Raw genomic sequence first — 22,703 nt, 5'->3', positions numbered from 1 at the left:
CTTTGGGACAATATTGTCTAACCATTACCGTTCATGTAACTGTATCATTTGCGTTGTTTCAGCAAACTTGTCGGCCTTCGGGTATGATCCTCTGTAAAATCAAATTTGGGTTGCCAAGATAACAGTCGGTTCAATTGATATTTCCCAGTACTATTCCAGTTGATTTGCGCCATATACACTAAAGAAACATAGTTGGCGTAACCTAGTACAAACTTCAATTTTTTAACGTGTTAATCTTATGAAAATTCTTTGACATGTGACGTCCATGTTTCTATATAAAAAAAAGGAGACTAATTTTTTTTGATTTTAATTTCCTTCTATTGACTATTTTTCGAAGGATCTGTTGAACATATTGAAAGATAAATTTCCTTCTATTGGACGTTTTTGAAGCTATTCTATTGGGATATTAATCATTTTTGAAGGAAAATTTTCTAGGAAAAATTGTCTATTGAGTATTATCTATTTTGAAGGAAAATTTATCTATTGGGTATTATTCATTTTTGAGAAGTTGTCTATTGCTAACCTAAAATGGCAACAGCAACAGAATTAACAGTAGATGCAAGATGTGAGATACAAGGAAAGATGGGAACAATTCGGTTTGTTGGACCTACTGAATTTGCTACAGGAAAATGGGTTGGTGTGGAGCTGGATGAAGCCTCGGGTAAAAACAACGGCTCGGTTAAGGGCAAACATTATTTTGATTGTAAGCCAAATCACGGAGTTTTTGTTAGAGCTTCACAGATAAAATTTTTAAATAGTGCTGTTAATTCACCACAAAGTCAAGTAAGCACCCCTTTTAAAGAATTATATAATTAAATAAAACTCGAGTGTTTTTTTTATTAATTAAATAAAATACTTCCATTGATTGAAATCTTTTAGAGCTTTAACTAATTATAATACTTTTTACATTTCCAGGTTCCGAGCTTTGCTCCACCAAATGACCCAAATATTAGTAATGGACGCTCAATTCTTCGTCCGCCCTCAATTGTAGGGAATATGCGAATAAACACTTCAGGTATACCAAACCATAATCGAAAAGGACCAAATTCACCAACAATGGGAAGATTTAGTTCTCGTGGATTAAATAGTCCTACGTTTTCTAGAAACTCTGATGCAAGTGGCATTGATATTAAGAGAAACGATACTGAGTTAGGATTTTCATCTACTGAGATAGAAGATGAAGTTGAAATGAATGATGAAATTTATGAAGAACCTTTAGAACATGATATATTGAATGAGTCAACTACTCCTGCACAAAAATCAGAAATACAAAAGTATGAAACTCCTAGAAGTGATATAACGAGACATGACATGATTTCTACGGCAAATCCTTTTTCTTTACAGGAAACATCAGCTGCCCGTGAACAAGTATGATATTCTAGTTGTTTCTGTAATATAATAGGACAAATAAATCGTATTTATTGATTAATTATGTAATTTAGACCGTACCTCTAAAAGAATATGAAGAGTTAAGATTAAAACTTAAGATATTAGAAAATAAACGCCAAGAAGATAGGGAAAAAATTAGGGAAACTGAAAAGTCGAGAGTTGAAGCGGAGCAATTTTTAAGTATAAAACCAAAGCTTCAAGGTAATCCTTTTATTAATATTATACGCTAATGTTATTTATCTAGTCATTGACACATGAAATATTTATTTATTATTAGCCAAAATGGGCGATATGCAGCAGGAATTAAAAGAACTTCGAAAACAATTGAAAGAGGTTAATATGGAGAAAGAAATGTTTGAAAGCAAATACAATGAAGCTGTTGAATCTATGGAAATGATGACTCTCGATAAAGAAATGGCCGAAGAAAAGGCCGAAAATTTACAACATGAAGTAAATTTATTGAAAGAAAAAGTAGAGGAAATTAGCGTAGATCTAAACGTTTTTAAACAAGAAGGCGGTAAGTCCTTTTATTCTCCAATAATTACTATTATGTAATTTACTAATTTTTAACTAACTCATCAGACATGATAAATGGTGAGGCAAGGCCCGCAGTAGAAATTATTCAATTAGAAAAGCATAATGAACGGCTAAAGGAGGCTCTTGTGAGGTATTACTATATATAAAACGATAAATTAATTTATGGTTTAGTTGCTAATTGGTATTTTACATATAGACTTCGAGATGTATCGAGTGAACAAGAAGCTGAGCTTGCCAAAAAAATCAAGAATTTAGAAAAAGAACTAGTTTCTCTTCAAGATATCCAAGGTTATTTTATTTGTTTTATTTATTTTGTTTTATTTTATTTTTTTAACCTCGAAATAATTGGATTTTTTGTTATCAAATTTTCACTTTTATAATTTATATTATTTTCTTATAGTTCAACATGATCAAATGAAAAATCAATTAAAATTATCCGAAAGTGCAATAGAAGATTTAAAGAATCGACTTGACGATGCTATGAATGCTGAAGATATGCTTGAGCAACTTACGGAAAAAAATTTAGCGCAAGGGGAGGTAATTAAATCATGTTATGTAATAGAAATAAAATTTTTATAGTTAACGTTTAAAAAACCATTTAGAGACTTGAAGAGATGAGAATTGCAATTGAAGATCTTGAAGCTTTAAAAGAGTTAAATGACGAGCTTGAAGAAAATCATATTGAGAACGAGAAACAGCTTCAAGCTGAAATCGGTAAATGATTCATTTTATATAAAGATTGTTTTTTAAGTAACTTTTTCAACTATTATTATTTTCAATTTATATTTCGCAGATCATAAAGATATTCTTATTCGTGAATATCTGAAACGTCTTGAGATGTCGGATGAGACTAATGCAGATTATGAAAATACAATACATCAATTCCGTGAATTGGTTGCTAATTTACAAAGGTACTATTTGATAAAGACGTTCTTTTTTATACACGTTATTTTAATTAATTTCCCTTATAATAGTGATCTAGAACAATTCCGACAAAAAGAAGAAAGTCAATACTCGGAATCAAAGAACCTCAGTAGTCAATCACAATCTATGCTTGATCTAAATATCAAGTTGCAATCTAGAGTTCTGAAAGCTCAAGCAAAACAGATTGATTTAGAACTTCGAAAATTGGACGCAACTCAAGCATCAGAGAATTTGGCATTTGTACAGGTATACGAGAGTGATTTTGTTATTGGCTAATCGTTCTTGCTTTGTTTTACTTATTATTTATTTTTATTATTAAAGCCGTACTTGCCAGACTCTTACTTTCGCTCGGAGCATGATTCTATTCGTTGCTTGCTTCTGTTAAAACGTCTTGTTTTCAAATCTGAATTAATTATCAAGCAAGTCGACCAAATTCATAATATTCCAGAAAAATTAAATACAACGGTTCCCGAAGAATTAATTGCTGTTTGCGAAGTAAGTTACTTCTCTCTTTAATAATTTAATTATGATCAGTCATATTTACGTCTGGATTTATAATAATAGTTCCGACAAAAACTTGCCTGGTTTTCCGATATAGCTAAACGTCTTGTTTCATTCGTTAATGCTTGCCCTGTTGATACTTTCCTTAAAATGGGTCAAGTTTATCATGATTTAGTCGGAACGGAGCGTCGGTAATTATTTTTGAACTATGGATAAATTAAAATAAAATGTCATTCCTATTAATTAATAATGGTTATTATAATTTGTTAGACTTAATGGAATAGTCGATCTTTTGAGAAAAGAAGACCTCAAAGAAGCTGATTGTATTGAAGATATTCAAAGGTCCGGGGAGTTTTTTTTTTCGTTTTATTTATTTATTTTAAAATTTTACTGTTGACATTATTTTTCGTAAAGATCCATCGCCCAACTTGAGCACCTTGCAGAAATATACCTTTCCAACACTAAAATTGACGAGGCAGATAAATTATATGCTTATAGTAGAGGTTTAGACTTGAATGCAGATACCATTGCGGTTTCTCTTGGTCATCTTAAACAAGCTGTTGCCCTTGCTTGTAAAGACGAAGGTAAGTTTATGTTTCGTTTGTTTGTAATTATTATATTTTTCTCATATTATTTAATTAATTCTATAGAAATTAACGTAACCGAAGAAATCGATAAATTTAATTCCGATTTCTTCTTACCGCTTCAGAGTTTAGTTTCGCAATCTAGAAGTAGTAAAGTTATGGCAAGGTAAAAAGCTTGATTATATTTAAATTCAAGGGAGGAAATAATTAGTCTGACTGTTATTTTTTATAGAAAATTAATCCGTAGACTGGATGACATGGCGGATCAAAATGCAGGATTAAAATCCGATCTTCTTACACAATTCAAGATTTGTTTTACATTAAGTACAAAGTTGACTACTTTCTGTCAGGAGGTTGGTTAAATCATTATTCTGACATTTCGATAGGAATATGGTTTTAAGCATTTTTATCTGTAGGTTCGAAAGGGCATCTTCGCATATATTAATGAGAAGAAAGATACAAAAGAGGAATTGTTACTTAGTGGCTTACAAAAAACTATTCATCAAGTTACCGAGAATATGTTAGGAACCAATGAATTAAATATGTGGGACGGATGCACTAAGTCGCTGCTTTCGATATGTCAAGAAATTAGTAATTTAAATAATGCAATTAATGACCCAGAAAATACTACTTATGGTATGTTGATAAGAATTTTAATATTCGGTATATAATTAGATTAAATAATAAAAATTATGGTTGAATGTAGTTGTAAAGGGAGAAGCTCCTTGGAATATCAGAGCAAAAGAAATAAAAGCCGAAGCGCTTGTCAATGCCGAAATGGAACGTAAAGCTCAACAGCAACAGGAGGAGATACGTGAATTAATCAAAGAGAAGAAATTAAAAGTAAGAACTAATACAATAATAAATTTTCTGTTCTAACTAATAACTTCTAATTTTATTAGGATCAACTCTTGCAAGAAGCTAATGTCAAAATAGAGCTATTAGAGAAACGTATGGAAAACGTAAAGAAACAGGTAATTGTAGCATACAGTTCAGATACTGCAAATTGGCAGTCGGGGCTAAAATATTAGTTAACAGTGCTGTAGTATCAAAGTACCTGAGTGCTATTCAGTTTAACTTGGTTTTGAATAAGAACGGGGGTTATCTGTATGCCAACTTTTTTCTTTTTACTTTACAGGCCGATATGATTACTGCCTTGGAACAAGAACTTCAAAATTCAAGAAAACAGGAGACAGACTTTGAAGAAGCTATGGAAAATCTTCAACAAGAAATTGATTCTTTGGAGCAACAAAATAAAAATTTTATATTACTTGCTGGAAATATTGAAGACGGAGGTATTTGTAGTTTCATATATATGTAATTTATTATAATTTAAAAATAATAAGAGTCTTAATTTTTTCTTTAGCTGTTCCTTCTCGTAATACTGAATTAAAGGACGAAGACAATGAAGACGATTTAAGAATGTATGCAGATGCTAATCCATTAGAAAATCAAAGATTGGCTAGTCAGGTATTTAAATAGTTTTATTTTTCATAATTCATTAATTTAATTTATACTAATTAGCATAAACTTTTAGATCGAATCTTTGAAATTCGCTATTCGTTATCTTAGAGCAGAAAATTCTCATTTGAAAGGCAAAGATGCATTAAACGCGTTAGATTGGCATTTGCAACCTAGACGACGTCGAGCTCTTCGAGATCAAAGTGAAGGAGAGTTGTTGAAATCGGTGGCCTCAGAAGCTAAATCATTACTCAAGGTACTGCATTGTATTTATATTTGTCTATTTACTTCAAGTACAACTGATTCTGAAATTATTATCTTCAGGATTTCCGAACTGTAAGTGCGTCACCTCGAATTATTGATCTTACCAAAACGTTAGAAAATCAAAAACAATGGAGACCTTTAAAGAAGACTTCAGAATATCAGTATCAGGTACAACAATCGGTCATGTATACTTTACAACAACGAAGCAACGAATTAAAATTAAAGCTTCGACAACTTGGAAAAAACAATTTACATAAGCCTTTAAAGGTTTGTCTTTTTTTTTTATAATTATACTATAAATAATAAATTTTTTATTAATAACTGATTATATTGTACTACAGAATGATGGCAATGTGATAAAACCTTCAATTGTAGGACGAATTCGTTTACCTGTTTTAAGTAGTAATACTGTTTCAAGTCATCCTCTTTCACATAATATAAAACTTAAGAATCCGTCTGATTTTGAAAAAATTCACACTATTTTTGTTAACTAATATATTTATTAAATTTGCATGAGATTACGGGCTTCATAATATTACAGAATGTTATAAGTTTGCATTTTTTAATTTACGATCAATAGTTAGACGTCAAAAATTCATAGTATAGTTTTATTGTCACGTGATTCGTGATTTTTTAATTAGGAATCATATTTAAGTAAAATTACATAAATAAACTCACTTTTTTTCTAAACAAAAAAAAAATGGTATGGCAATAAAGTTTTTGAAATAGTTTTTACATATTATAGGTTCGTTAATCGCTCATTTCTTTTCTAGTCGGCATTATTTAATTTCCAAAGTTTGCTACTTGTGATTTTATTAGCCATTTGTACCTGTACTTTTGTTAAAGCTCAAGCGCCTACTCTTCTCGATAGAAATAAGACTGGGTATTATTCTTAAATTAATTTTTAGGTTTTTTTTTAATAAAAAAATTGTTAAAACGCTTTATATAATTTTAGAATACTGGGTTTATTTTGGAAGGCTGCAAGAATTGGTAGATGTCTTTTCAATGAAATTTAATCAAATTTCTTTTTACTCAATATGCTTTTTACTATTAGGAGAGCGGTTGAGTCCATATGTCTCATTGGCCTGTATTGCCATGGCAATTAGTATACTTTTGGAATAAATTAGCAACCATTGTAAATTTAAATAATTTATTGCAATAATTGTTATATCTTAAAGGCATAATGCAGTAAACCAAATTCAATATTTTCTATTATTTGTATTAAATTCGTGAGATTTTTGTTTTATCCTTATGTTTCTTCCTGAGGTGGAGCCTTTGCACGAGACTAAAAAAAAATCGAATTACAATAAAATATTCGAATTTTTGACAAAAAATGATAAACCGAATTTGAAGAAATACCTCATCAAGATCATATTTTGTTTTATCTTCATATGCTCGAATATCATCCATGGTCATACCGTACCATTTGTCAGTCCAACAGAAAAGTTGTCTGTGAAAATTTGTGAATAGCGATCGCATAACATTTTGAATGAAACTTTCAATTTTATTTTGAAGGCCAAACCATTTAAATTCGACAGTGACTAGTTTATAACAAGTCATGGTAGGTGTAGCTTTTTTAATCCAATCGTCTTTCAATGGACCTCGACCCGTTTTCTCGGAATGATATAAAGTTGGATCTTGATCTTTTTTATAGTCTTTCGGCTCGATAGGATCATTTGCAATATCAATGATCACAACTTCACGTTTTTCAAGTAAATCTTGCGAAATGTTCAAAGCGTTATCAATTTCACCACGACTGTTGTCAACATGCATCGTCTCTGTAACTAATTTAAAATTATCCTTCATGTATCCATTCTATCAAATGTTAAAAATTATTAATTCAGATTTAATAATTTATAGATGTTAATATTAAATACCTACAGTTAAAACAGTCTTACAATGAGGATAAGCATTCCATGCCTCTTCGTATAATTCAAGTGCTCCACTCGGTGCTATCGCACGAATAATGGCAGGTACTTTACTAAGCATAAAGAAATAAATTAATATAAAATTCTTAAAAAGGTTTGTACATGTAAAACACATACCTAGAAAGGTGATATATCTTATACGTGTATTGTCCTTTGCCCTCAGCATTTTCATATGGTTCATTCTTAAGTACTTCCACACCTTCCCCTCCACCAGTTTCTGCTTTTGAAGCTTCTGCAACAGCATACAATTGACCCACCTGAAAATTATAATACTGAAAATGAAAATTTCTTGTTGTAAAGAAAAAAAGATAAGAGTTTAATAGGCACAACATACTTGATACTCGTCGCGCGTGCAGTTATTTATTACTCTATATTCCTTGATGATCATTTTATTTTTATTTGAAAAAAGTTTCCTTGACAAAATAATTCAAATGAATTTAGGGAAAAAGAAAGCCTTTCGTAATGCTATTTTACTAAAGATAGTAATATTCTGTGTTTTGTGCACAATGATCACGTGTTTATTTTTGTTATTTATATTTTTATTACATTGTCAATTATGTTTTGCATTTCATTAACTGGAATTTCCGTAGCAACTTCCACCACCTTAATAAAGTAATTTGGAATTATTCATAGTACTGGGAAAATATAAAATTAGTGAATTTGTTATACCGTGAATTTGTTATACCTTATCATTTTCGGTTATTATTTCTTGAATCGATTGGGACAAACAATCTATCTGTTTTTTCTTGATTCTAACTTCTGACATTAAAGATTCATTTTCTTGGTTGATCTGTTAAAATCATGAAGTCAACAAGTTTTGCAGAATTAATTTTTTAGCGCATGTTCAAAATTTACCTTTAAAAATTCGCGTTCTAAATTTTTCTTTTCTTCGAATTTAATCGGTAATGTTTTAGCGCGTATGATTGTTTTTGGATCAACATTAATCCTAATATTACAATATCAATTATTATGGTATATCTTTTTTCGTTGATCATAATAGAATTTTTACTTTACTACATAGGTTGAATCGGACTGTGCCCATCCTTTTGACACTTTTTAGCCTTTGCAATTATATCATCAAGTTCATCAAGTTTCTCCAGTATATTCCGCTGTTCCAAAATGGCTTCAAATTCTTCCTTTTATTTAAAAGTTTAATCAATATGAATTAAAATAGTAATAAAAATTGACGCAATTTCCAACCTCAGTATTTGTTTTCAAAAATTCTTTAACTTGACTGAGAGCTTGTTGGAGTCGTTCGGGTTGTTCCTTAGCTAATGTCGGATAGCATTGTGCAACTTTTTCATAACTTTATAATTTGCACGTTAATATAAGCAAAAAAAAAAAATTTTTCTGTATTAAAGACAAAAACACACCTGAAATTGTCCAATGTCTCGCCTAAACAGCTTCCTAGCATTTGCTTAACCTTTTTTGAACGTGATGTTGAGGAAATTTCTGAAGGACTACCGCGCTTTGACATTAGGGACCAATTAACTAATCCCAACTAAAAATAAATTATTTAAAAAAAATGTCGTGGTTTTCCTGTAATAAAGACGCGTCACTGCGTCAGCTACGTTTTTGTGTAACATTAATGAATGATTTTCCAATTTAGTATATTATTTTTTTTTTATTTTTTTTATCCTCACTGGAAGCAGCAGCTTTCTTAGGAAATAAAATTTTACTATACATAAACATTTCTATATCAGCACCCCCATCCAACCAGCAGATGCGGAGAGCATCAATTTAGTATTTTATTAAACTCGTCATTTTATTATATTTATTACGTATATATTTACAAGAAAAAAAGAGAAAATGCAACTAGTTTCCATATCAGAGAATATTTAAAGTAATAAAGTATTTCTGCAAACTTAAGTGACTCGTTAATCAGCTGCTGACAAACAATTCCATTCTATTTCTTGTTTGCCGTGAGATTTCAAGTATGCATTGGCTTTAGACCAATGACAACACACCAAAAATCCACGATGGGCAGACAATGGTGACGGATGGACTGTTTGCAGAACGAGATGTTTGTTCTTAAATATACGAAAGAAGTTTAGCTTTAAATGCATATAACAATCCTTGACAATAAAAAAATTATTACCTCGTTAATATTTTTTCCTTTTTTAATAGCATGATTTCCCCATAACATGAAAACTAATCCATTCTCTTTCTCGTTTAAATATTGTATCACAGCATCAGTAAATTTCTCCCATCCTTTTCCACTATGACTTGCTGCCTCATGGGCTCGTACAGTGAGAGAGGTATTTAAAAGGAGGACTCCAGCCTTGGCCCAATTGATAAGATTACCGTGTTTCGGAATCTGAAATGACGGAATATCCTTTTTCAAGGAGTTATATATATTGATCAACGATGGTGGTGGTGGGACGCCATGTGGAACACTAAAACACAAGCCATGAGCCTGACCGACATTGTGATAAGGATCTTGTCCTATAATGACAACTTTGACTGAAGATGGTGGGGTAAATCTTGACCAGCTATATATTTCCGGTTCTATTATAATAGGTAAATACGTAAATTTGTTATAAAATAATGTATGATTAATAATTAACTTGGTTAACTAATTTTGCCACTGACGTAGAACCAATCAGACATTGACCAAATCCTAAATACAATTATTATACCAGGTGGAAAAATTTTCTTATTATTAGCTTTCTCATTCTGAAGGTATTTCTTTAGCTAAAAAAAAAACTCAAAACGCGTCAACATCGCGTAATATATGTAAATGTTTCATAAACGCGCTTTTAGTCTACCTCTATAAAGTAGGGTTTCTGCATTTCGCCGCTTAAAACTTTCAGCCACTCGCTATTCATAGTCTTAATTTCCAAGCTCAACAATTCTTTATTTTCATTTCCTATTTTATTGAATAAGGTTTCTGAATTAATAGTACTAAGGGTTTGTGGCTGAGGGTTGACCCAAGAAGAAAGAGAACTTTGTGTTAAAGTGGTTGCTTTTTGTTTTTTATTATTGTTAAAAGTAGAGGTTATTTTACGTTTGAGCATTTTGGTGATAAATATTTTTGAAAATTAAGAGAGAATTTTCATTCCAATCAACTTTCTCGACAAAAACTATGCCATTTTTACGGAATTATGGCACGTGATAGAGCTAACGTTAACTATCTTCAGTATCGCCTAGGGGTTAGATAAATATACGGGGGGGACAACTCATAGGTTACACAGGCTGATTAGTGATCGCTAGAACTGTCACCATATGTAAATTACTATGTGTTACTAGTAAAATGTAACGATACCCCATGTTTAAAGTGAAAGATCTGCCGATAATCAACCCATCACAAAATAAAAACTATTTTTCGGAAATGACGAAATGCTCAAGTTTATCGTTACGTATTTTTTTTCGTTAGTTTATTTTCTGTATTTTTCAAAAAATAGGATCGGCTATTTGAAATACCTCAAAACTATATGAAAAATTATTACACACTTGAAAATAATACATAATAAAAGAAGAAAGCACTATTTTTAAATGTTTTAAGCAAAAATATTTTATAACTTTTTATTGGAATCTCTAAAAAAAAAAAAGTATAATTCTAGCTTTCTAATATAAAAGTAACAAATACATATAAAATTAAGAACGAAGCAACCAGTGGTTCAATTTTGATAAAAAAACTACACTTACATAGAGCTAACATATACAACCTTAACTTTTAAGATCGGCTGCTTCTCTATCTATACGCATCGAAAAAATCAAAAAAAAGTAAAATTTTTGCGCGATTTAATATGAAAATTCATTTGTGTAACCAATTTATAGTGGCGACAGTTCGGGTTTTTATTGATCAGCCTGTGTAACCTATGAGTTGTCCCCCCGTATATTTATCTAACCCCTAGGTATCGCCACAAAATTCTTCCACCTCACGTGACCTAAAAATTTGTCACCGGCGTCACACCTTCACGCCTTATTTGTCACATGCTTAATGCCAGACGAGACATATAAGCCCTGTTCATTTCCGGTCGGTTGCATTTTTCGGTCGGATTTTGTTGTACAAAAATTATCAAATAAAATTTTTTTATTTTCGATCGCAAATTGAACTGCTTTAGATTGAAATTTAGTTCGAACTCCTTATATTTGATATATATTTTTTTCTTAAATGTCACGTGAACAGAAATTATCTAATTTTGGTTGGTTATTTTTTGGCGTTCAACCAAAAAACCCCCAAAAAAAATTGGGCTAAAAAGTTCAGAAAATGGTTGCGTCGTATAAACTGATCAGCCCAATCAAAATTAACTTAAATCTGACCGAAAAATACGACTGACCGGAAATGAACAGGGCTATAATGTTGGCCAAAATTCACGTAGAGTGGAAATTTTTTATGGCGTTACTGGGGTAAATAACGTTAACTCCGGCTATTCGTACTAGCGTTTTGCAAATGCCTATGCCAAGTACTGATGCTGGTGCCCATTTGTCCATCAATTTTTTAATTGGCATCATCCAGTATATCTTATCTGTAGTACAAAAATTACCTTTTTTGATATTACTTTCTTGATCTGGGGGACCGTTAAAGTAGGGTAGAATCACGTGACTTTCAAAATTTTTCTTTTTTTTAAATAAAACTCTTTATTATATATAAAACCTTTCAAATAAACATATACTAAATGCATTTTGACCTGTTCTGCAAGTTTACTTAGAGCACAAAATGAGGTTTAGAACACCGTTTTCGATTTATTCAACTTTTTCAATTTCGTTAAAATTGATCTATCCTTTTTTGGGTATGATCGGCAAAATTCGTTTGCTCATATGTAAAGTCAAAAACATTGTTCAAAATCAACTTTTTCTCCCTAAGTAAACTTGTGGAGCAGGCCGAAATACACTTATTTAATGATTTTCAAGTTTACTTTAATTTTAGTTTATAAAAAATTTATCAAATCATAATAATTTTAAATCACGTGATTCTACCCGCTTTAACGGGCCCCTTGATCTGGTTAAAATATGCATGATTATGTATGACAAACATATTCTTTTTTTAACTGAAATTAAAAACATTAACACATTGTTATTTTGTTTTACCAGAGTGCAGATACAAAGAATTTTTTGCAAAACATTAATATTAATAAATAGATTTGTAATATTTAATGAAAAAATAATATGGTATTTATTTTTTAAAAAATTTTATTTTAATACTTTATACCAAAACATTATCATAATTATATTGTAAAACTTAAAATAATTATTTTTTTGATGCCATTTTATTTATATTTTACTGTGATAATTATGTATACAAATTTTTACATATGAATATATGCTAAATATATTTATTATAATTTGGTAATAACAAGTTATTATTATTTTTATTAAATATTCTTTTTTGTTTATCACAGTATTAGTTATTGTGTTTTAAGTCAAAGAATGTTTATCATATATAATCTGTATATTTTAACTGAATCAAGAAAGTAATACTAAGAGGATCAAAAAGGTAATTTTTGCACCTATAGCATATATAATGTACCTCATCTTAATACAAATATATAAATCTTAATTCACGTCATATATGCAAGTTGATGTATCTCTTTTTTTGTATTAATTTTAACCCAAACATATGATATTTAAGTGTGATATTTGTAATATTTGTAATGCGATATACTGATATTTATTCAAAAAAATATTTTTTTTTTTATAAAAATGAAAAAACACAAAATTTTCTTTTAAGTATCAATATTATAAAACTTTACCTACTACTAAAATATATTACTGATAGAAATTTTATCTTCATATAAAATCTTATCTTAGAATTTACTTAAATTCTATTGGTTAATTAACTAAAAAGAAAAAAAATTACCTATTTTAGTACTTAATAGATGTAAATAATATCAAAATAGAATTTTCCTATTTAAAATAAATGTAAAATATCATTTCAGATACCAGTAAATTTATTATACATGTTATCCAAATTATTTTGGGCTGCCATAATTATAAATAAAATTTCAAATTCAATTATGAAATCCCAAATTATTTTGGTACTTTATATATATAATAAATTATACATAAACTGAATAAATTATGGCATCCCAAAATAATTTAAGCAATATGTATAAAATTTATGCAAATTAAATTCTGTATCAGTGATCTTATTCAAATTCACCTATAATTTAAAGTATATGGTTAATTTGCATTTTTGTATTTAAATCTTACCTTAAGCTATAGGATGACTTATTTTAATAATAAGTGGGATCTTAATACTGTACAAAAAAAATTGTAGTTTTATTTCATAAAATAAATTTTGTTGAGATGCTTGAAAAATTTTTAAAGGTTTTTGTAACTTTATTTTAAGTTTAGGTAATTTTTCAAAGTTTATTATTTTATAATTATTTGGTATGATTAAATGAAAAGGATCATTATTAATATTCAATTATATTTTATTAGCTTAAAAAATTGCTCCATCTTTTTACAATAGTAAAGAATTAGTAATTTTACTATTAAAAAATAATTAAAAAGTAATTTACTTTGAATTTCAAATATTTTTACAATCTCTTTAAATGGAGACACTTTTAGTAACCAATCTATTATTGTTATTAAAGAAAAAATCCTATTGGGAAGCTATACTTTATTCGTATCTGATCAGATCTTTTTGTGAGACGGTTCTATATAATAAGACTAAAGGGGGAGATAGGCCAAAAAATTCAAATTTGAGATTTTATTATAATTATATATTTATTGGTCTAATTTTTAAAAAAATATGATTTTTTATTAATAATATATTAGTAAAAAAAATTTAATTTTAAAATTTTCTTATTATTTGCATTTTACTTTTATAAAATTAATAATAAAATTGCTACGAATCACCGGCGGTGATCATCACCGGTGTCACGTGATTTTTAAAATTTTGGCCGGAATTAGGTGATCTACATAAAAATTTCCTTTTTTGGAATCTCGTGCAACGCATTTTCTCATTTTTGATGAGAAACAAAATTGCCTTTTTTGGATTGTGTAGCGTTACTCAAACTCCATAAAAGGAAATTTATATGTCAATTCCTTAATTCCGGCCAAATTTATAAAATCACGTGACACCGATGATGATCACCGCCGGTGATAAATAGCAAACTCCAATTAATAAACAACATAAACTTATTAAAAGAAAATCAATACTCTTAATAAATTGCCTGTAAAATTTAATTTTAGATAAAAAAAAAAGGTCTAAAAGTCAATTTATTTCACAATTAAGTGATGATTTGCCAAATTTATTACATGATTTAAATTGCGATTTTTTAAAAATTACGGAATTATCACATTTCCTTTTGCTACAGGCATTTCCAAATACTGTTTTTATATTATTATTATAAATTAATTTATTTTTCTTTTTTGTTGGAAGTACTCTATATTTATTTTTAAAATAATTTATTAAATTGGCTTTTATTTATTGAAATAATAAATTATTTGTTTATAATTATTAATAAATTTTTATTGCATAATTATGCTTACAAATATTATTAAACAGACCATTCCAGATATAAATATATAATTATAACATATTAAATATTCACCAGTTAATATTCTTATTAAATAATATCCTTCTTATTTTAGTACAATATTAATATAAGATTTTATAAACTTATTATAAAATGGAGTTAAATAATTTATTATTAAATTATCTAATTCTATTAAATTGTCATTACCAGTAGAAATTTTACTTTTATATGAAATCTTATTTTAGAATTTTCTTAAATTTGATTGGTTAATTAATTAAAAAGGAAAAAAATCATAACTATAATGTAATATAAAATTTCTTTTATAATAAGATCATCAGTAAATTTTTTGGAACATGAATTCTTAGGAATTCTAAAAATCCCATAATTAGTAAAAATTCCTAAAGAACCTTTTCCACTAGCAATAATTCCCTATCAAAAGAATTCTATAAAATCCTTAAGGATCCTAAATTTACTAATAAAAAATCCTTAAGGGAAATCAACTACATTTCTCACCCGCTAATCACTTGGCTATTTTTCCAGTAGAAATTACTGAAGGAAAATTTGGTTTTTCTCACTTGAGTGATTGTAGAGTGCTTTTATTATTTGTTTTAGACTTCTTGGTTATTCTTTCAAGACTCGAATGGGCCTTTAACTCAAAGTTTTGGTAGAGTTACAAAACTATGGAGTGGTTTTCACCAAAAGTAATTTTCTTCTGCAAAACTTTTTTTCCCACCAGGTTCCTGAAAGTTGTAACAGTTACGCATTAGGCAGCTAGGCTTTGAACTCTGCATTAGTGTGAAGTTTTCCTGTTAATTTCTTTACTTTTGAAAGTGTTGCGAAAGTTTTTCCTACGGAATATTAGTTGAAGTAGAGGTGGCCATTTGGGAAGTGGGCTTTTTCTTGTTATTAGTTGTTGTTTAAGAGGTTTGAAGTGGTAGACGGAGTCTTGGTGTTTATTACCCTTTTTACTCAGTTTTTCCCTTAGGGGTTTTCTGAAGTTATGACTTTTCTTTTTGTTTTTTAGTTTTTTCATTTTCCTGGAATTTCAGCATTTTCACTCTTAATTTTCTTTTGGGGGTAGTAGGGACTTGGAATGTTGATCATCTGGGCTGGAGGTTTGGTGTTACTTAACTTTTTAGATTTATGTAGATTGATCTTTTAGGAGGACTGATAGGATTGGTGAATTTTAGTTTTTAATTTTTACTAATCAAAGTTGATCAGCAGTGGAATTGTCGAAATTAGATTCGTTAGATTACGTTAAAGCATAACAGTTGGACCACCTGGATATGATGAAGGCTAAGATTATGTAATGTGACCTATGGTTTTCATCTCAGAATGTGCTAACTCTTTGTAGGACTGCACCATGGTGAATTAGTATGTACAGCAAGGCTGCACATTTTAACAAAGGTCGTGGTGTCCTTTGAAGGAACCCACTTGTGGGATGATAGGGGGGTTTGATTTTTACATTACTTTTTTGTATTTAATGTATTTATAATGGTAATACAGTTATACATGAAGTTGAAATTAAAGCCCAAAAGTAGAAATATTTCGACTTGGAAAGGTCAAAAGTCGAAATTAAAGTCGAAATGGTCAAAATTACATCATAGTCATGTGATTTTTATAATTATAATTTAATATAAAATTTTAAACGTGAATAACTCTGTCAATATTAATGCTACAGATATGAAATACATATCATTGGAATCCTCTCGATGAGCTGAATCCAACCGCGTAAAGATCATAAACCTCGAATCACTGGATGCGGAGTTCGTTAACTTTGAATTTTAAAATTATTGTTTACTATAAAAATTTTAAGACTATTTAATACCAAATTTTAAACGTGAATAACTCCGTCAATATTAATGCTACAAATATGAAATATATATCATTGGAATCCTCTCGATGAGCTGAATCCAACCGTGTAAAGATCATAAAAATCGAATCACTGGATGCGGAGTTCGTCAACTTTGAATTTTAAAATTATTGTTTACTATAAAATCATATGACTATGATGTAATTTCGACCATTTTGACTTTTGGAGGGGCTCAAGTCAAAACCATTTCGACCATTTCGACCATTTCGGAGGTCAAAATTAACTAATTTTGGTTTCATGTATAAATACAGTTCATATTGGGGTAATTTCAACTCAAAGGTCTACCTGCATGCGGGTATGGTCCTATTTATTTTATGTAAATGTGTTGTGATTATTGTAATTACACCTTAAATAAAGATGGCTGACCTCCTTTGAGTATAAAGGAAAAATAATAATAATAATAATAATAATAAATCCTTAAGAATATTTATTGTTATATTTGTTTATTTATTTATTAATAGATTTATACTTATTTATTATTAATTACTGATCCGTTTAAAATCGGCACTTTTTTCAGGGTTAATTAACAATTAAATTTAAGCAAAAATCGCACAATTGTAAGAAAACTACATAATATTAGAGAAGGGAATAATTCATTATATATAATAAAATTATATAATATATGTAAAAAAACCCAAGGAAAAATAATATGCTAAAATATTTGTACCTTTATTATTGAAAAAAACAACTTTACATTTCACGCGCGTCAGATTTAACTTTTATATGCGAATTTTGATAACTTTTTATTATATTATTATATTTAAATATCAACAAATGGCTTATAGTAATAATCAACCAACTTTAAATTACTAAAAAAAACCATTTATTAATTATTTAATTGTCAATTCGTTTAATATTGGCACAATTTTTACTTTTTTAGCATTATATGTGCAGGGTGAAATTTAACGAAAATTGCATAGTTGGCAATAAATTCACAAATACTAAAACTGCGATAACTCAATATTTTTTAATAAAAATCATATAATATATGTAAAAAACCCAAGGAAAAATAATATGTTAAAAAAATTATAACTTTACTATGGAAAAGAATGACTTTACATTGTACGCGCGTCAGATTTAAAAGCTATATATATTTTATATATACGATAGTGCTGTTCTTAAACGGATCGGCAATTAATTTATTTATTTAATTTATTAACATATTATTAATTAATTTATTTATCTATACTATTATATATTTTTCCAAATTAATAATAAATTAGAAAAAAATCTATTTCAATTACAAAGAAAATTTCAAATAAAAAAAAATTGAAAAAATGAAAATAAAAAATATTATTAAACTTCTATTAAAAAAGAAAACAAACAGAAAGTTTTTAAATAAAACCTCTTTTATTGATATTCAGACAACCTATAAAAAAAAACAAGTAAGAAATATAAGCAAAAGTTTTACTTTAAAAAAAATAAATTAAAAAAATTGACTTTTAGCTTACTGTTAATATAAAAAAAATACCTAAAAATAAAAAATAATAAACAGTTATTAGTAAGTTTATTAAAATTAAGAAAAAAAAAAATAAAAAATTTTTTTTACTTACTAGCTTATTATTATTTTCACATTGCTACAAATAATATGGCAAAAATTAATTTATATTTCCTATTTATATGCTTTGTTATCTATTTTTCTACTTTTCTATTTTTGCTAGATATACATTTTATAATATTCAGAAAGATTTGAAAAATCGTTTAAAAAATAAAAACAAAATGAATAATTAGTTAATATAAAAAAATAATAAAAAATTTTTTTACCAATTAACATATATTCTAAGTTCAAAAAGACTCAAAAAAATACCTAAAGAAAAAAAATGAATAGTTAGTAATATTTTTTAATAAAAAAAACTTTAGAAAATTTTTATTATATAACTTGTTAATATTACATCTACAGTGACTTGAAAAACCCATCTAAAAAAGAAAAAAATAAAAAAATAAATAGTTAGTAAAGCTCATTAAAAATAAGTAAAAGAAAAAACATTTTTTTTTCTTTTTTACTTGCTAGTATTCCATATCTAGAAAGACTTAAACCTGCCTAAAAAAAAATAAATAATGAATAGTTAGTAATATTTATCAATATAAACAAAAAAAAAAAAGTTTTTTTTTTAGATTTACAATTGTTTCATTTTTTTGTTCCAGAAAATATTAAATGCATTTAAGAAATTATTCTTCTATTTATCAATAAGAAAAAAATCAAGATATTAATAAAAAAAACCTGAAAATAAATAAACTTTTTTTGTTTTTTTGCCAGTATTCTACATCTAAAAAGATTCAAAAATTGCCTAAAAAAAAGAAAATAAATGAACAATTAGTAATGTTCATTAATATATAAAAAATTGAAAAAAAATTTTTATATTACTTGCTGGTATTCCATATCTGAAAATACTCGTTAAATAAAAATTAATTTAAAATTAATTTTTACTTACCAGTATACATCTATAGTAACTTAAAAAATCTGTCTAAAAAAAAGAAGAAAATAAACAATTAGTAATGTTCATTACAATAAAAAAAAATTGAAAATTTTCTTTACTTATTAGTCTCATCATATTTAAAGACTTGAAGAACCACTTAAAAAAAAAGAAAAATGAATAGTTAGAAATGTTCGTTAGTATAAAAAAAATTGAAAAAAAAATGGTTTATTTATCAGCCCAAAATCATCTAAAAAAAAAGAAAACAAAATATTCATTAGTTAACATTTTGTCTAAAGTTTTATTGAAATCTTTATTTATATATATTCTGTATATCTACATATAAATTGAAAAAAAAAGGAATAAGAAATGAAAAAAAGAAGGCAAAGGAGAAAAAGAGAGATAATAGAAAAAGAAAAAAATGAAAGTTTATTTGAAAAAAAAAATTAACAGTTATAGTTATATTTGTGTAGCACATAATATATAATTTTATATCATACTTTAGTTTGATATACTGTTAATTGATAAATGCAATTTTAATAAAATAATTCTAAAAATTCCTTAAAGAATTTTTTATTGAAAATTTTTAAGAATCTAATAATTTATAAAAATCTTAAAGAACTTTATAATTCATTGAAAGATTTTTAAGAAATCTGCAAATTATCAGATTTTTAAGAATTCTAGAAAAATCTAAGGAATTCTTATAGATTCATATGCCAAAAAATTTACTAATAAAAATAATAAAAAAACCAAGATTTATATTTACTTATGAATCTTAATCTTTTATTCTTTAGAACTTAGAAATTGAGATGGACTCTTTCCGCTAAACGTTTGGACCATAATTTTTCAATAATATTTTTTATTATTTTTTTTTTATTTTTTCGCTTATAGTTTATATACTTTTATTTTATTTTAAATACTTCAAGTAAAACCTTGACAGCAAAGAACCTGTAACAGTTTATTTTAGTATTAAATACAATTTTTTTCTTTATTTTTTTTCTATCTTACACGGTTTTCTTCTTTGTGGGTTCCTGAACTCAAGATGGTCTGGAAAGGTATATCGCCTAGAACAAGCAAGCTTTGGACTACGACGAGATGAAGATAATATTAAGCTACCTTTTATAAGTGAAATATCCAAACCTTGAACATGGAAAGAGCGACCAACAAACTCCTGAATAACAAGGACTTTATGGACTTTCTCTACAGTAATTTTCTTTACACTAACAGACCATCATTTTTTAAGATACTTGACCAAACTATCAAGAAACACGTGACGGTTCTACAACACTATAAGCACTTCACACAAAAATACCTCTGGAAAACTTTAACTAGCCTACTTGAATGATACGAACAAATTTTGCCTTTACCTTCTTCTACAACACCTATTGTTTATTCATACTCACTGGCATTTTCTATTCGTCAAGTTACAAGACTTCTGATTAGGATACTACCTGAAGCATTTTGAATTAAAACACGTCGCAAACTTGACGCGTTCTTGGATATTTTCTGAAAACTGCCGGTATAACAACAAATAATTCAAAACTCAGAAGAAAACTTCCATTTGGGATAACTCATAGAGCGGATTATCTCTTATGGAATATCAATAGCTTTTTTGGTGTAATGTTCAGTCTAACCTTTATCTGATATTATAGAACTAACCGCCTCTGGTTTCTCTTTAAACAACCTTCAATAAAGACCCTAGACCTCATCTTCGACTGTGCTTACACACCCAGAGAAAGAAGGATAAAGACAAAATTCGATGTTATAGCGCCCAGATTTTCTTATTTGCTTCTACATTTCATATATATTTTTTATTTTTTTTTATTTTTTATATATGTTTAGTTATTTTTTTTAGATTTAGTTATAGTGTTATCTTTTTACGTTTTCTTAAAAATTTGGATAGAGCTTACCTTGACTGGTTAGATGAGGTTAATGATGGGTGGCAGTCTACAGTGTTTAAGAAATTAAGTTGTGATAATGAACATCTGATGTTAAAATCTACCTCTCTTTACACCTTGCAACATTCAAATGGTAAATAAGACCTTACACTAGTTGACTTCAAGAATGGAAAATGTTTTGCTTTATCTACAACTGGTCAGTTCTAGTTTTGTAATGCGTTCCTTGGATCCTATGACTTGAATAGAAGAAACTTCTCTTTCCTTACACTTTCAGGACATTTGTGGAAGGATCGATCTGGATGGAATTTATATATTAGAGTTTTATTCTTTATCAATATAATCTTTTTTTTATTCGCAATGTAGTAGGTCCTGTGAATGCCTTGTGAAGAAAGAGGGGCATTTATGCTAAGAATGGCCATTTCACATGAACTATACCCTCTGAGCAAAAACTTTACCTGACAGTCGCAGATCGAAAAGTGAAAAATCAGGCACCAATCGTCGCCAATCAGATAGCTGATTGGTGACGATTGATGCCTGATTTTTCGCTTTTGCTGTGAGTGCGCGTAATGTGCTTTCAATGTAGCATGACGAGTGGTTTGGTAGTTAAATTATATTAGATGGTTAAATTAGGTTTTTTATTTACTATATGTAATATCTGAAGTCATTTTACTATTTAATAAACTATCAAATGCATTGCAGAAAAAAAAAAAAAAAAAAAGAACTTAGAAATTTACTGAACTTAAAAAAAAAAAGAACAGTTAGTAACTGTTTATAATATTAAAAAAAAATGAAAAATTTGTATTTATGAATCTTTGGGATTTGTATTTCAAAAATCCACCTGAGAACTGGATTTAAAAAAAAGTAAAAAAAGAACAATTAGTAACTATTCATATAATAAAAAAATAAAAAAAAAGATTTATATTTGTACTTATGAATCTTTAGGTTTTCTATACTTTAAAAGTCCACTTAAGCTTTCTAAATGGATGTTTTGAATAAGGTTGCTTGTCTAAATCTCTTCAAAATCCTACGATTAGTTTCATCAAAATTTTACTATAGATTTATTATAGTTTCGGCAGAGTTTCGGCAGTTTTGGCATTTATAATAAGTTTTGGCAGTTTCATCTTTTTCCAAAATTTTGCCAGTTTTTTAATATAACTTTAATATAGTTTCAGCAGAATTTTGCTTTTTGGCGAAACACCATCTTGCCTAAACCCCTAGGTTTCGGCAAGCAACCTTAGTCTTGAACCTACAAAAAGAAAAAAAAATAAAAACATTAATGAAACGTTTTATTAAAAAAAGTAAAAATTTGAAGGTATATATCTTCAAAATACTATAAACCATATATTTATAGATTACGAGTTATACAAAAAAAAAGTTAAAATAATAAATTATTAGATAAATCATGATCTATCATACCTAAAAAGATGATCTTATTACCATTCGATTCGTCTCAATTAGACGATTCTAAAGAACTATTAATTATCCTTTTATAATCACTGG

At 27.9% G+C, this 22,703-nt stretch overlaps 4 protein-coding genes across 6 annotated transcripts; 1 reads left to right on the top strand and 3 right to left on the bottom strand.

Annotated features, from left to right (window-relative positions):
* Nucleotides 1–252: 252 nt before the first annotated feature.
* OCT59_016750 (uncharacterized protein) lies at nt 253–7,003 on the top strand (the record flags this gene model as incomplete). 3 transcript variants are annotated; one of them, XM_066145883.1, is made up of 28 exons in its annotated part: nt 253–783; nt 916–1,368; nt 1,443–1,590; nt 1,667–1,906; nt 1,972–2,056; nt 2,123–2,214; nt 2,327–2,463; nt 2,529–2,640; nt 2,720–2,837; nt 2,901–3,096; nt 3,172–3,345; nt 3,415–3,542; nt 3,622–3,693; nt 3,766–3,935; nt 4,002–4,101; nt 4,168–4,288; nt 4,352–4,571; nt 4,642–4,778; nt 4,838–4,909; nt 5,074–5,230; nt 5,302–5,405; nt 5,473–5,652; nt 5,721–5,927; nt 6,002–6,145; nt 6,390–6,405; nt 6,480–6,543; nt 6,616–6,650; nt 6,715–6,988. In XM_066145883.1, the coding sequence occupies 28 exons, from the start codon at nt 529–531 to the stop codon at nt 6,780–6,782; spliced, it is 4,005 nt and encodes a 1,334-aa protein (XP_066003621.1). In that variant the 3' UTR covers nt 6,783–6,988. The 3 variants fall into 3 exon arrangements, with proteins under 3 accessions (XP_066003621.1, XP_025167989.2, XP_025167991.2); XM_025321760.2 differs by having other exon boundaries at nt 529–783; nt 6,390–6,543; nt 6,718–6,990; XM_025309591.2 differs by lacking the exons at nt 253–783; nt 916–1,368; nt 1,443–1,590; ... (20 more) ...; nt 6,002–6,145; nt 6,390–6,405 and adding an exon at nt 6,361–6,363 and having other exon boundaries at nt 6,434–6,543; nt 6,715–7,003.
* On the bottom strand, nt 6,614–8,055 carry OCT59_016749 (uncharacterized protein). The gene is made up of 5 exons (XM_066145882.1): nt 7,923–8,055; nt 7,706–7,845; nt 7,542–7,641; nt 7,020–7,475; nt 6,614–6,945 (listed from the first exon to the last, which is right to left on the bottom strand). The coding sequence occupies exons 1-5, from the start codon at nt 7,974–7,976 to the stop codon at nt 6,910–6,912; spliced, it is 786 nt and encodes a 261-aa protein (XP_066003620.1). The 5' UTR covers nt 7,977–8,055; the 3' UTR covers nt 6,614–6,909.
* A 32-nt stretch (nt 8,056–8,087) lies between these two features.
* OCT59_016748 (uncharacterized protein) lies at nt 8,088–9,087 on the bottom strand. The gene is made up of 6 exons (XM_025321762.2): nt 8,962–9,087; nt 8,789–8,894; nt 8,606–8,724; nt 8,444–8,534; nt 8,274–8,378; nt 8,088–8,191 (listed from the first exon to the last, which is right to left on the bottom strand). The coding sequence occupies exons 1-6, from the start codon at nt 9,063–9,065 to the stop codon at nt 8,120–8,122; spliced, it is 597 nt and encodes a 198-aa protein (XP_025167992.2). The 5' UTR covers nt 9,066–9,087; the 3' UTR covers nt 8,088–8,119.
* Nucleotides 9,088–9,327: 240 nt separating this feature from the next.
* OCT59_016747 (uncharacterized protein) lies at nt 9,328–10,654 on the bottom strand. Its single transcript, XM_025321763.2, has 4 exons — nt 10,357–10,654; nt 10,228–10,282; nt 9,687–10,096; nt 9,328–9,618 (listed from the first exon to the last, which is right to left on the bottom strand). The coding sequence occupies exons 1-4, from the start codon at nt 10,603–10,605 to the stop codon at nt 9,466–9,468; spliced, it is 867 nt and encodes a 288-aa protein (XP_025167993.1). The 5' UTR covers nt 10,606–10,654; the 3' UTR covers nt 9,328–9,465.
* Nucleotides 10,655–22,703: the final 12,049 nt, after the last annotated feature.

The sequence above is a fragment of the Rhizophagus irregularis genome, chromosome 25 (assembly GCF_026210795.1).
Source record: "Rhizophagus irregularis chromosome 25, complete sequence".
Lineage (NCBI taxonomy): Eukaryota > Fungi > Glomeromycota > Glomeromycetes > Glomerales > Glomeraceae > Rhizophagus > Rhizophagus irregularis.
This window is presented reverse-complemented; position numbering and strand designations above follow the sequence as displayed.